This window comes from Monodelphis domestica, chromosome 4 (assembly GCF_027887165.1).
Source record: "Monodelphis domestica isolate mMonDom1 chromosome 4, mMonDom1.pri, whole genome shotgun sequence".
Taxonomy (NCBI): domain Eukaryota; kingdom Metazoa; phylum Chordata; class Mammalia; order Didelphimorphia; family Didelphidae; genus Monodelphis; species Monodelphis domestica.
Window position 1 is genome coordinate 349,052,604 of NC_077230.1, and position 15,285 is coordinate 349,067,888.

The 15,285-nt window shown below is 42.0% G+C and overlaps 1 protein-coding gene across 9 annotated transcripts in view; it reads left to right on the top strand.

Moving 5' to 3' along the window:
* The window catches only part of CLPB (ClpB family mitochondrial disaggregase), a 203,164-nt gene that overhangs the window by 26,445 nt on the left and 161,434 nt on the right, over positions 1-15,285 (top strand). For 7 of the 9 annotated variants that reach the window (XM_007491041.3, XM_056795035.1, XM_007491042.3 and 4 more), the window contains exon 3: positions 8,221-8,307. The exons of the other annotated variants lie outside the window; for them this stretch is intronic. In XM_007491041.3, coding sequence (XP_007491103.1) covers positions 8,221-8,307 — 87 coding nt within the window. The remainder of the gene's footprint in view (positions 1-8,220; positions 8,308-15,285) is intronic. 9 annotated transcript variants of the gene reach the window in all.

Consider the following 15,285-nt stretch of genomic DNA (forward strand, 5'->3'; position numbering starts at 1 on the left):
AGTGTGGCTCCGACTACAACAGTGCCATGAGGTATAGCATTATTATCAGCTAAAAGAGACCTTAAGACGTGTCAGAAACTGTCCTAGACTCAGATTTATCTTGGGATTGTCAAGCTGGAAGGGACCTCATAGGCATCTAGTCTACCTCCCTCCTCTTACAGATGAGGAAGCTGAGGCCAGAGAAATTAAATAACTTGCCCAAAGTCACACAAGTTGTAAGTGACAGAACTGTATCAAACCTGGGTTCTCTAGTTTCATATCCTGTATTCTGTCCACCAATTGATTTCCTCTTCCTAACAGCCTGACTAGACACAGAGCCCAGCAGTAGGGTTTGGGGAAGAAGTATTCAAGATAGACTGGCTGGCTGGTTGATTGATTGATTGATTGATTGAAAGCTCTATTTTTTCAACAGAACCAGCACAGCTGGAGAAAGGGGATCAGGCAGCTAATATTGAGTGGCCTTCTCAATCTCACATTCATGTGGATTGGAAGAGGACTTCAGAAGATTGCATAAGAATCCTCTTCTGGGCTTGTTCTGAGCTTCCATCTCAATGTCCTTTTGTTGGGGATGGGAGCATTGTGGAGGCCCTCCTGTTGCCCTGCTCCCTGCAGATTACCACAGCAGCATGCAGGCCCAGCCCATCAAAGAAAACCTAGGAGAGTCACTCCTGGAATAGAGCAGCACAGTAGTCCAGGTGCCTTTTCCATTTGGGGGAAGAGCAGGGTCACCTCAATAATACTGCTTAAAAAAGCAAGCAGGCAAGCCAGTCACATTTTTACAGGGCATCTGCTAAGTCATGATAACTGCCACTGAATCCAATAACCTCAGAATTTTAAGAGTGGTAGAATTAAAGACTCAAAGCTGAATGGGAGTGAAGTGCATTTAGTTTAACCTCCCACTAGCACAAGAATCCCTTCTATAGTCTCTCTGATTGGACTAGCCAGCCTGGACAAGAGTTTCCAGGGACAGGAAACTCTTTCTGCAAAGAAAATTACTGCCTTATGTTGTACTGGTGTCTCCCTCCCTATAATCTGCTTTCCTCATTAGTGTGGTTCTCCCCTCTGGGGCCATACAGAGCAAGCCTTTCTTCTCTACCCCTATAACATCACTTCCTACTTGAAGTTATTAGTCTTCTGAAACCAACTGTGTACCCATCTAGCACTTCTTTGATGCACCTGTTTTATAATAATGTTTTTCAAAGCTATGTATCTATGTGTGTGTATTATCCCCATACTAGACTATGAGCCCTTGAGAATAGGGACCAAAACTTAACTTGATTATGTAACTCCCCCTTCCTCTGTGCTCTGCACATAGTAGGAGCTCCACTGGTGTGTTGAATTTGAATGAATTAAAGTAGGGTCTTGGTTCTTGTCTTCATGTTCCTGCCATTAAGCTTTTTTAGTCCATTTGAACAAATGAGATATATACCATTAACAGTCTTGAGAGACAGAGCAAAATGTTAGGCTGTGGCTCAGTTTCCAGGGATAATAAATTCAGACAGGATTGATCATTTGTGAGGACCAGGAACACTGCACATTGGTATTCCTTTCCCTGGGAAAGATCTTTGTCCCTGAGCATATCCTCATACCATGATTTGATATGTAATCTCAGGTGAATCCAGACTGGTTGTACAGAGGTTAGGACATTGTATTTAATTGGCCAGTTGTAGTCTAAAAGACCAAAACTGTGGGGTTTGGTCCCCAATCAGGCCAGTTAGTTTTGTTTTTAACCTTGGTCTTTGATTGAGCCTGGACCACAGACTAAACCCCACCTTTGATCTCAAATCCCCTGCACTTTGAAGGAGTTGAGAGGCCAGGGAGCATGTAATGCAACCTACTCTGCTTTATTAGGAAAATTGCTGTTACCTCCATCTCCAAATTCCATGGTCCTGCCACTTGAGAGTCACCTGTGTTCTAACAGAAAAAGCAAACCCATTTTCCAACCTCATGGCAAACCAAAAAATGCATAACATTGTCTAAGCCCAATATATAGCTGTGTTCAAAACTGCAGACCCAGCTCACTAAAGTCAGCAGCTTTCACAGGTCTGGAAAACAATGGCCAGATTGTAGCCCCCTCAGGAATGTGTGTAGCCAGAGTTGGAAACCCATCTAATCCAGCTTCCCTCCAGCATTTGGAATTCCCTTTGTAGTCCCCCTGGCAGGGCATCATCTGCTTCATGCTTGGACTCCTTTAGTCAACAGGAGCTGTCTCCCTCCTATCTCTGTGAGGAAGCTGTGGCTGATCAGTTCTCATATCTTGAGCCCAAGCCTGCCTTTCTGGGAAGCAGAGATACATTATTTGTGCCAGCAGGGGGTGTCCTTAGCTCTCTGCTCTCACTTGTCAGCCCAGACACTTTCTGATGCATCACAAAACCTTGTTCCTTCTGGGACCCTGTGGAGAAAGGATGGACTCAAGTTACCTTGGCCAGAGACCAGTGAGGTCTGTTCTTTCTCCTTCCTCCCAGACATATCTTCTTAGACTCTTAGGGTGGGGGAGCACAGAGAGATGGTCTAGTCTAGCTTCATTTTACAAAGAGAGGACAGTGAGTCCCACGATGGGAAAGGGGCCTGACTGCCCAAACTCACTGACAGAACCCCAAACACCTGACACTCTTGTCTAGTATGCTTTTCACTGCACCCTACCAGAGGATTTCCTCTCTTTCCCACTGTTTATTCATTGAGAATGTTTCCAAAGAAAACTGGCACTGGCAGTGAACAACTATAGTCCTTCTGGGCCCAGCTAAATGCCTGCCTCCTCCAGGAAGCCTTGGGATTTATTCACATTGTTGTGATCCCCTGCCTTATGAGAGCTCTTATGTTGCCCTGTATTATAACGTGGTCACTTCATGTGATCAAGTCATGCCTCCCTAGCTATGAACCTTGGGGAAAAGAGAGCTATATTTTATCTACCTCTTTCTTTCCCTTCTGAGCCCAACATAATAAATATTTGTTGAGTGATTGACAGAAAAACAACTTTTAAAAGTCATTTTCGAATACCTCCTTGAGCTCAGCCTGAGGAAGAATGGGGGCAGGAAGGGTTCCTGCAGCAAGAACAGGAGCCTAAAGTCTCATCTCTGTTCTGCTATGTGCTCACTGGGTGACTGGAGCAAGGCCCCTAGCCTTCTGTTTCCTCCTGTATCTTAGTGTTTTCAGGTTTGCACCCTGAGGGGTAGGAAGTGCAGATGTTTGCCCCATTTTATAGAAGTGCCCATGAGGTATCTGAAAGAAGTACCATGTATAGGAATGCTGAGAGGAAAGCCATCCCTGTGGGCTGGTATTATAATAGTGATAGAAAGTACTTTGAGGTTTATAAGGTACATTTACTCCCTTGAAAAGATTCTTTTGAAAAACTTCAAAGAAATTTCTTGAAAGGAGAGGTAAAACTCAAGATGGACCTGGAATGAAAGGCAGGCATAAAATATAAAACACCCACAAGAACAAGATGACTAGTGGAGGCAAACCCAATACCTGTGAGGTGGTGACAGGTAAGTGAGGCCCCATCCTTCCTTGTGGGAGTTAGCACCTTTGGCATGAGTTGCCCCAGCTTCTAGGGAGGATGGCCTATGAGACTAGCATTTTTGCCTAAGGATTCTCTTGTCAGCCATCTGGAGTTCTCTCTGAAGGCCCCTCCCCCAGCCCCCCCATTCCTACCCCCATCTCCTTTTACATGGACCCAAAGTTGAGTCTTAGCATCAGCCTACAGTTATAGGTACCTAACCTGGCCTGTTGTTGCTGTCAACACACACCTTCTGCCAGGCTCCAACCAGGGCTTAAGTGGCCTAGATAGAGATCTAGTCTGCATGGCTCACTGCCTCCAGCCCTGGGGAAGAGGGACAGAAATGGGGTTGTGCCCTCTTCCCCAGGAGCAGCTGAGGGCCCAGAAGTCTGCCAGAACAATGTGCAATTGAAGTTCACTTAACCGCTCCTTATCGATTAGGAATAAAGTAGGAAGAGGAAAAAAATATGGGAGGCACCTCCAGGATGAGAACTAGTTACCCAGAAAGCCCCAAGGCTGTCCTTCCAGACTTACCCAAGCTTCTCTCCTTTTGCCTTCTAAGGCAGTGGTCACTTGGTCATAGGCTCTAGAGCTGGATGTAGTCCTAATTCCCTTATTTTATAGAAATATAAATTGAGGGAGGGAGATTACAGTGCCTTGTCCAAGAGTACTAGTAAGATAACTAACTAGTAAGGAGTAGAACTGAGATTTGAAGTGAGACTTTTCAGAGGCACCATATTCAGTGTTATCTCCCAAGCCTAGAAATTGTGGTGAACAATTCCTTTCCCTGGCGGTCAATTTTCACCACAGACCACAGACTATCAGATCATAAATCATCTGGCAGCTTTTTTGGAGACTGAGAAATCAGCTCAGAGAAGGCAAAGACCTGGCCTAAGGACATAAAGAGTTTTCAGAGCAAGGGATTCAGATCCAGATTTTTAGAACTACAAACCCATGTTCTTTTGATAACACTATCCACAAGATTTGGGGGCTAATTATTGATTTTTATTCCTACTAGGGATAGCAAAGGAAACTGAATCTTTCCTTGTCAACAAAGCAGAACTCTATCTATAGGACCTTTTATAGGAACTGAATTCACCATAGGAAGGTCAGGCCCAGAAGATATTGGCCAGATGGGTTTCTTGCTGTGGCTCCAGTGGGCAAGAGAGGTGCTACTTCTCCTGCTATCCTCCCAGAGTGGCAATCTGTATTAAGCTTCCCACTTATCATTTCCTCCATGATGGAATTCTAACCTTTCCAGAGCCACTGTGCTCTGTCACAAACATAGCTCTTTTTAAAAGAGATTAATTCACTGTGCATGCAGAAAAGTCAGGGAGGGCCTCCTGCCTTTTTCCCAGTCTCTGCAAGCCCTTTCAGCTGCTTCTCAGCTTGAAACTGCCAGGGGGCTTTGAAATGGAGGGCCCCGCTGGGCATTGATTTGCAAACAAGCATAACTAAACATCAGCCTGGTTTTGTAAAATCCTGCATCTCAGGTCTTCCCAAAGCCACTCTGAAAGAGTATCCAGGGACACACTCCCTTCCTTTTTGAGACTAAGACTTAAAATTATACTTGTTAAGCACCCCTCCTTCCAGGGGAGTAAAGAGAAATGAATTACCAGCTGATATTTCTCTAGCACTTAGGCTTACAAAAACTTTCTGAAAGCAGCCCTCTGAGGCAAGTACCAATTATTCTAATTCTTCAGTGGTGGAAACTGAGGCTCAGAAAGGTTATGATTTGCTTAGGGTCACATAACTAAGTGCTGGAGAGCCAGGACATTAACCCAGATCTCTGGTCTACAATACTGATACTTTCTGCTCCAACATGTTGCTTCTTAGGTATCATTCATTTTGAAGAGTTTTTTTAACCTCAGCCTTGATTTCCCAGGCACAAGTAAAACTCAGAAGTTCTACAGCTTAGGAATTACTCAAGATACTAGACATATCTCCCTAATGGTTTGGGGACATGGAGCTAAGTCAAGATCTATGGAAGGAGTTATGTTCCGCCTCAACAGGAGGGAATGTGGGAACAAAATATTTTTTAATATTTTTTACCCAAATATATATAAAAACCAGTTTTTAGCATTAATGGGTTTTGTTTTTAATTTTGAGAGCCAAATCCTCTCCCCTCTTACCTGAGACATAATCTGATATAAGTTTTCCATATTAATCATTTTGTGGCCGAGATCTCAGACAAAAAAAAAGAAGAAAGTATGTTTTGGTCCACATGCAGACTCAATCAGTTCTTTCTTTGGAGGCAGATAGCATTTATCACCATAAGTCTTTGGAATTGTCTTGGATCGCTATATTGCTGGGAATAGCTAAGTTGTTCAAACTTGTCCATCAAATAGTATTACTCTTACCATATATAATGTTCTGGTTCTGCTCATTTCACTTTGCATCAGTTCCTTTAAGTCTTTCCAGGTTTTTCTGAAATCATCCTGCTCCTCATGAGATAACAGTTCTTTGGTGATCTGATAATCTGATAATCACTGTCTCTTGATATCTGAAGGCTGTCATGTGGAAGAGGGATTAGAGTTATTTTACTTGTTCTTGGAGAGCAGAACTATAAGAAATGGAAGACTGTTTCAGAGAAGCACATTCTTCAGTTCACTGAGGGTATAAACTATACCAGATGACTCAAATTGAAATGGGCTACCTATTTAAGTAGTAAGCTCCCTCTCATTCAAAATCTTTAGGCAGAGACTCAGTGAGCACCTTGTCAGGGATATTCTAGAGAAAATCAATTTAATAAGTATGACAAACCATTTAATAAGTCACTTTGGATTTTGTTTTCAAGAGACTTCTTCATCCTTCTATATGTATATATGTTGATTTCTACATTCTATTATCATATTATCACATGCTCTCTAAGATCCCTTAGAGTCCCCTCAGGAGTCTTCTTCCATGATTATTTCTCATTACCCTCTAGTCCCCTCGCGCACGCATGCGCACACACACACATACACACACACTTTCTCCCTCCTTCCCCTGTGTGAAAATCTTTAAGCTTTTAGGGAATGTATGAGTTTAATAGTGAAGAAAAAGAATGAAAAGGAACAACTCCAGGGCAGACACCCATGTTGGACTAGGCTATAAATAATAGTCCTCTTTTGACCCAAAAATCTCTCTCAGGTCCCAACTGCAAAATCAGCAGCAAGCTTGCCTTTGGTTTCACTTAACTTTGCCAGAAATGTTACCATTCATTGATCCCTTGGATGTTTAAAGAAATAATAATAAATAAATAACCTTTAGGAGGGTTTACTCCAGATGCTATTAGTACTCACTCCCTCATTGATGTAAATTAATTCACTCAGCCTTTCCGGATATTGGTTCCAGTAGTTGACAAAAACCATTCCTGAGCAAAATTTGTCTTTGGAGATAAGGAAAAAGATTTGTACAACAATATTCATAGCTGTGCTCTTTGTGGTGGCAAAAAAATTGGAAAATGAGGGGATGCCCTTCAATTGGGGAATGGCTGAATAAATTGTGGTATATGTTGGTGATGGAATACTATTGTGCTCAAAGGAATAATAAAGTGGAGGAATTCCATGGGAACTGGAACAACCTCCAGGAAGTGATGCAGAGTGAGAGGAGCAGAACCAGGAAAACATTGTACTGTGGTACAATCGAATGTAATGGACTTCTCCATTAGAGGCAATGCGGTGATCCTGAACAACTTGGAGGAATCTATGAGAAAAACCACTATCCACATTCAGAGGAAACACTGTGAGAGTAAAAACACCGAAGAATAACAACTGCTTGAATACATGGTTTGAAGGAATATGTAGACTCTAAATGAAGGGGATGTAGACTCTAAATGAACATACTAGTGCAAACAACAACATGGAAATAAATACTGATCAAGGACACAAGTAATACCCAATGAAATTGCACGTCGGCTATGGGAAGGGTGGGTGGAAAATAAAGTGATTATTGTAACAACAACAATAATAAATTTTATCTTTGGTGTGGCCCTACCTCTGTGCCTAATAAATACTACTTTTCTTCCCCTGGCACCTCCCTTCCTTCCTTCCTCTTCCTCCTCCCAGAAGACATTGAACTTCCAAGCTCTAGAATTCCTTTTACTTTTTTTTTTTAACCCTTACCTTCCATCTTGGAATCATTACTGTGTATTGGTTCCAAGGCAGAAGAGTGGTAAGGGCTAGGAAAGGGGGTTAAGTGACTTGCCCAGGGTCAAACAGCTAGGAAATAACTGAGGTCAGATTTGAACCTAGGACCTCCTGTCTCTGGGTGTGGCTCTCAATCCACTGAGCCACCCAGCTGTCCCCTAGAATTCCTTTTTCTAACCATCTCTCAACTCCCTTATTAGATTTCCATATTCTAAGCCCTGGGATTCCTCTTTCATTTCCACTTCTTAGAATACAATGCCTGGTTTCTTTCAGTGCTCAGCCCAGAGCTGTCTCCTACTGTCTCCTACATGTGAATTCTCTTAACACTCTCTCCTAACACTGAAGGCCTGTGCCTGCCCTCACCTTGTGTTGATTCTGTGTTTACTTCTAGACAGACATGTTATTTCTTCCAAGAGAATGTAAGCTTCTTGAGAGCAAAGATTTTTTGTGTTTTTTGTCCTTAACAGCTTCACTGTTAACAGTGCTTATCACAGAGTTTAGTGTAAAGTAGATGCTTGTGGACTGATTGATGGATTTTCAATGTGCTTTGTTAACAATAGCTCAACTTTGAAAGACTTTTTCTGTCTCCTTTAGGCTCCTGTCTGAAGGTGCCAATGTGAACGCCAGGCACAAGCTGGGCTGGACAGCCCTCATGGTGGCCGCGATCAGCAGAAACTACAGGTGAGAGCTCTTGGTCTCCTTGCCTTCTCTCCCAGCCTGCTGCCTGATATTGTCTCAACAACTTTGCCCAAGCTTTCCAGAGGCAGGGAAAAGAAACCTTTTCCACAGCTATTCTTTGTTAGGGTCAAAGCAGTCTGAGGCAGGCTGAGGAGAAATAATAATAATAATAGTAACCCCCATCAATCTATTATGCTTTAATGTCCAACAAACTTTAATGAAGCACTTCTTGTATACAAAGCCCTCTGGGCTGGAGGGAGGGAAGAATGTAAAGTTTAGATGAGTTGTGGTCCCTACAGTCCAGTAGGGTACTACTTAAATTACTGTCAAGGCCATATGGGTGGATCAGAGAAGTAGAACATTTGTTCTTTGAAGCCTGAGGAAAGAGAGAACAGTACTACCCTCAAGGTATTAGGGAAGACTTCCTGGAAAAGTTGGGATTCGAGTTGTACTTTAGAAGGATGGATATGGATTCAGTCAACAAAAAGGTTTGTAGGATATTTTCTTCACAACCAAGCACCAAGCATTTATTAAGCACCTACATGCCAGGCTAAGTCTTGAAGTAAACCAGAGATTCCCTGATCTGAAGAGGAAGAAAGGCATTCTACATTTCAGGACAAGAAGTGCAGAAGTACAGAGGCAGGAGATGGAGGATTCATATTAAGGAGTTAACAGAAGATTAATGCATGGAAGGCAGTAATGTATGATAATGCTGTAAAGGTAGTCTGGGGCCAGGTCATGAAGGACTTTTTAGTGTCAGAGGAGTGCTTGTTCCATATTGGCCATTGCATTTTAGGAAAGGACACTAATAAACTGAAGCACATCCAGGCAGCCAGGAGGGAAAGAAGATACTTCCCACTATACCACACTGCCTACTATAGTGCATGAAACTTGGAGTGGAGGTGCTAGGCAACTTTTGAAATCTTTTAAAATTTAAAGACCTTTTCAGTCATCTTACATTCTACATGCACTTCCTGATCCAGTGACACTGGCCTTGTGGCTTCTGCTTCCTAAATGACACTCATCTCTCAGCTCCAGACAGTTTCCCTGGCTGTTCCACCCTGCTTGAGATGCTATTCCTCATCTCTTCCTCCTGGCTTCCTCAGTTTCCTTCAAATTCCAACTAAAATCGTACCTTTTATAGGAAACCTTTCCCAGCTCCTCTTAATGATGGTGCCTTCCTTCTGTTGATTATCTTCCATTTAAACTGCACATAGATTGTATGTAGTTATCAGCACATTGTCATCTTCATTAAGCTGTGACCTTATTGAGAACAGGAACTGTCTTTTGATATCCCTAGTACTTAGCACAGTGCTTGATGCCTAATAAGGACTCATTGACTGACTGACTTAACAAACTATTCAAATCAACCAAGCTGATTCGGTCACTGTTCTCTCATGTGCCATGATGTTGCCTAGGTTCTCTATCCCCTCTATGCCTGGAATGTTCATGCTTTCCTTCTCTACCTTTACCTCTGAGATTCTCTAGATCCCGTTAAGATTGTTCAAATGCCCTCTTTATACTAGAGACCTTTCTTGTGTTTCTAGTGTTCTTTTACCAAAATATGCAATATTTGGTATATAGTTTCTATTTATTTATCCTTGTACATGCTCTGCTCATCACCCTTCACGCCTAATCTTCTAATAGCATGTAGCTTTGTTTTTATATCCCCAGCATCCAGCATAGTGCCTGGCCCCGAGTTGACACTAGTAAATGCTTCTTAAATGTTGAATTGAAATGGGTGGTGGTGCTAGTTGTGTGCCATTCCCCCAGTTTGGCAGACTGCTTCTTTCCCTTTGGACTTAGTAGATTCTTAATGAACCTTCTGGGCCTTCCTCCTGACAACCTTCCCTGACCCCTTCCATCTTCCTATAGCACTTATAGTCTGACTCATGACATCTGTTTATCACATAAGAAGTTGTTTACCTTGTATCTGATTTGTAAATACTTCTATAGCTACATGTTATCTCACTTTCATAGGATGTCAGGACCTTGAGGCCATGCCTGGTTCACTCTTGAATCTGTATCCTTGTTACCTGGCATATAGTAGGTGCTTAATGAATGCTTGTTGATAGATTGACAAAATACTCTGATGTAGGTGTGGGTATATACACATGCACACATGTATACTATATATATATATATTTAAAAAATGAGGATGTTGAAATGAGAGGGGTTACATATACTCTTGGATAGTTATCTTTTAGAGTCATAATTTCTAAAGCTGCAAACACCTCTGAGTTCATCTTAGTTCATTCTCCTTTTACATATAAAGAAATTGAGGCCTAGGTAGATTAAATGACTTCACATGGTCATACAATATGGTTACACACCAACTTGGCTGAGTGAGGCCTCAGAGCCAATTCTTCTATTACACTATGCTTTTTTCTATTTTTTCATGTATGATAAAGAGTCAGGAGAGACATAGTCCCAGCTCTACTTCTGACTAGCTATGTGATCTTAGGCATATCTTTTCCCCATTCTGAGCTTCACTTTCTTCCTCTGTAAAAGTAGGTATTCAGTGGACCATTGTTCCACATGTACTTCTTCTGAACAGGGCCCCATGCAGTGATGCCAGCAGCTCTCCTTAGGCTGGCCCAACTGACTTGGACATTGCTAACTTCCCTGAGCTAGCACTACCACCTCCATAGAGGTTGTCATAGTTCCCAGCTCCTAGGTTATAGGACTTGCTCTACACTGTAGAGTCTACAGGATGCCTTTTGAAAAGTTAAACTGTGAATGGGATATGCCTGGACAGAGAATCCTTATTGAGGAAGATACCTTCATTACTGGAAGAGGGAAGTATTTCTGGGATTAAGCCACTCATGATTTTCTCTATGTTATAATTGCCTTATTCAGTTTTCAGAATTACATCTTACACCAAGATCCTTAACAAATATTTGTAAGGTTGAATGGGACTTGTAGATTGTGCTTATGTAGGATATAACCATTTCTCAGGGATGTAGTACATCTGAGGTTCTTAATCATTTTTTGTCATAGTGAAATATAAACACTCCTCAGAATCATGTTTTTAAATGCATAAAATAACATCCATCAGATTATAATGGAAATCAATTATATTAAAATGAAGTTATCACGATATTTAAAAAGGAAAAACCAAATCAGATTCAGGGATATCAGACTTATTATATCTGTCATAGAAGGTATTCCTGCTCAGCTCTAGATTCAACCAGAAACTTCATAAGTCTCCTCCAAAGCTGATATTCTATGAATTGTGGATTTAACTCGGCACCTCTAGAGGCCACCAGAAAATGGTTTTTGGTGAGCATGGCCTAATGATGAATACATTTAGCATCATATGTATTCCTTTATTCCCAAAACTGCTAGTGTATATATTTAGCACCCTTTTAGGTGTGCCTGGGCTGAGGCCTAATGAACATAATAGTTATCAGTTAACTAAACCCAACAAGTCAATAACAGGTTCTTAGAATACGTTTGCTAATGTGTGTGAATATTAGCTGTTTCATGTCTACAAGTATAACCATTCTGAAATGCATTGAAAAGACTTAGATATCCTCTATGTAATATAAGGGCAGGGAGAGAATGAGGTCTCCCCTACTGGGTCAGGACCAGAGTGAGGTAGAGGTAGAATGGAGTCAAGTATAAAGAGAAAGCAGATGGATTGATTTTCCTCTCTCTTCTCCCTGGCAAACCCCAACTCTGACTACCTTCAAGATCACAAACTTTTGTTCCCTCAGACTTGGTTGAAACAATTATGATACCAACAGTTTCTCCCTCTCTGAGGAGAGAAATGTAACTTTACTCCCCCCACTCTAAAAGTCTTCCTTTCTTAGATACTATGAAGCCAGTCTCTTGCTCTTAAGAACAGCTGTTTATTCTAAGGGAGCAAATAAATGGGTAGGAAAATTGAATTGAAGAATAAGGTAATGGGAAAGAGAGAATAGGAGGTCCGTAAAGTAACTGAACCCCTTCTCCCCAAAGTCTGGCAAGGTCAGGTTTTGCTTGCCTGACCCCCTAGGGTCAGTTCTAAAGATAACTTGACTTTTCTAGCTGCCTTGGCTACTATAATAAGTTCAAGGACTTTCAGGGGATTCAGAGGAATTCTTATAGTGAACAGCTTCCAGTTGAAGTCCTGTTCACTCAGCTTGTTTCTCTGGAAAATTGGGTCAGGGGTCACAGGAGGAAAGTGCTGGTTCAGAGATCAACTCAGTTCCTCCTTTCTGTTAGGCTTCCCAGAAAGAAGTCCCCTCTCCAACTGTCCAGATTCTTTTACTTCCTTCAGAATTCTCTCTCTTTCCTGCCCTTCCCCCGTTCCAGCTGGTCCTTCAGTCTGCAAAATCTGCTTCTCTCTTCCTTCTGACAGGTTAAGTCCAATTCCTCTCTACTTCATTTCCTATATGGGATAGAATTGAAATCACTTTAGCTCTGTGGAGACTCTTATCAAGTGCTGACTGTGTGCCCCATTGTGAATGGAGGTGACGGGCTGGAAAGGATAGGAAGCAAAGAGTACTTCATATATGGTAAAGAATGGATGATAAGCTCAAGGAGGGTTCCGTGGAAGAAGCTTCCCTCATTTAGCCTCAAGAGAGCAGAAGTAGGATGTAGCAATCCCTGTTTTTATATATCTCTACCTGAGCTGTCATATGAAAGAAGAATTAGAGTTGTTCTTCTTGGTCCCATGTGGCCCAAGAACTAACACCAATGGGGAATAATGTTTCTTCTCACTGTCTTCAAATGGAAGCTCCATTTATTGATATTGTAGAATTGGAATTCTTGCTGAAGTACAAGTTAGACAAGGCAACCTTGGAAGAACTCACCTGCGATGAGCTTCTTCAGTGTTAGAGGGAAGCAGATTTCAGCTCAAGGGAAAAATGAAGCTCCTAAATATTTAAGAGTTTGACAATATTGTGTTTTGGATTTTAGTCTTGGTCTCAATCCTTCAGTTCACTACCTATGTGACCATCTTAATCCTGAGGTTCTTCATAAGTTGAATGAGGAAGTTAGCCATAATGATTTCTACAGTTGATTCCCATGTCAGATTTATGAAATTTCTGTCTATCAAACAAGATCCAGAGAATCCCTTGGTAATGTTGTAGAAGACTTGTTCCTTGGAAGTGCCTGGAACTGCACCTCCAGGATGAGCCCCCAAAGCACAGTTGCCTTTGGGCTCCTTTCTCTACAGACTATTGACTTGGCTCTGCTATCCTTCCCATCATATGCTTGGTTGTTTGACCTTAAGCAACTGAGGCTTGAATCTCTCTTCAGTGCTCTAGCCACAACTTCTTGTAACCCTAAAAGGCCCTTGTAAATACGCTTGGCCTATAACTAAATTGAATTAGTTTTTATTTGAAAAGAGAAAGAAATCCAATTTCTCCAAACACAGGACAGACGGTAGAAAATGCTTTGATGTTGCAACCTCTCAGCAATGCTTTACTTAGTCACAAGTTCATAAGCAAAAAGGCTTAATTACTTGGGAAAACACAGGATTAAAACCTAGCACAAAGGATGAATATCCGCTGTCGAGCGGCACGATTCGAATCCATGTGCCTAGTTCGTGTGTGGTACCAACTTTGATGTGTGCCGGGACAAGCAGAAAGTCATGACCTCCTTGGGGATGCTTCTTTAGATGACATTTGTCAGACTTAACAGGCGGAGGGCTGGGGGGCACTGGATCTGTTTGACCACCTTTGATGTCCAGGCAGCCACAGGCCCTGTTGTTTTCCTGTCCACAGAGGGATGGCCTGGGAGCCTCCCACCTTTCCTTGGGGACAATGATTAGCGATGGAGTGTGACGATTGTTGACCATTCCAGGAGCCTGGCGAACCAGAACAGAGCTTTTGGAGATACCAAGACTGAATCTGGAAGGAGACTCAGCTTCACACTGAGAAATTATTCCTCCAGATAGAGCCCTCCCTCAGCCCCAGCACCTCCTGTTCTCAGTTCAAGCAAAAGAGTCTCCTGAACCTTTTTCAGATATTAAAGAGTTGCTTCCAGGCAATACCAAATCTACTGTAAGTGGAAGAGGGGAGGCTTCAACTTTTTGAACCTTGGTGTCCTTTGTAAAGCAGAGCCAGTAATCCTGCCTCTCTCATAGAAGGATGGAAGAAAAAAGGAGCTCTGTGAACAATACTCAAAAAATTGGAGCTATAGTTCCTCATAATGTCATACATGTAATCCCATTTAATCCTTACATGAGGCCCCATGATAAAAAAAAAAAAAGCAAGACAGGGGCTGCAAGGTTTCAGAATCAGAAGAAACAAAGGCCTTCCAGTCCATGATTTTCCCAGTGTCATACATAAGCATCTCAAAGCTCAGAGAAGAGACTGAAGTTTGGATAGGGACAGAGCACTGAACTTGGAGTCCAAAGCCCCAGGCTCAAGTCTCAGCTGTACAACTTCCTGGTTGTGACTCCGTAAAAGTCAGTTGCTTCCTCTATGAAATGAATGTCATTTAGACATTCTTTATTTTCTTTGTATGGACAGGTTGTTAAGGAGAAAAGGATAAGCATGCTGTAAATCCTCACCAAACTCCTTGAGAATAGGGACTTGGTTTGCCTATTTATATAGGAAGCATTAAACAGAAAGCCTTACATTTTTGTAGGCACACTCAGTAAATGTCCAAGTTGAGTTCATGTCCCATTTGAGTGCCTTCTCATTATATACTATCTCTGTATTCCTGAAGACTGTACACATGGGGTAAAGTAACATACCTATCATACTAACAAAGTTATATTGGTGCCAGTGACAGGACATGGATGTACAGAGGGTTTTGATGAGGGCTATCCATGAGCTAAATTCATATTCCCTCTCTCCCTTCAACTCTTCCATTCCCTGTTACAAAACCTTCCTTATCCCCTATACCTCTTCTGTCCGCCACAATTCCCTTTAACTATTACACTGTAAAATGAATCCTTTAGAGTCATCTGTGATCTCTGTGGTCTCCTAGTTCAGTTCTGGCATTCTGTGAATTGAATTGAATTGAATTGAATTGAATTGAATT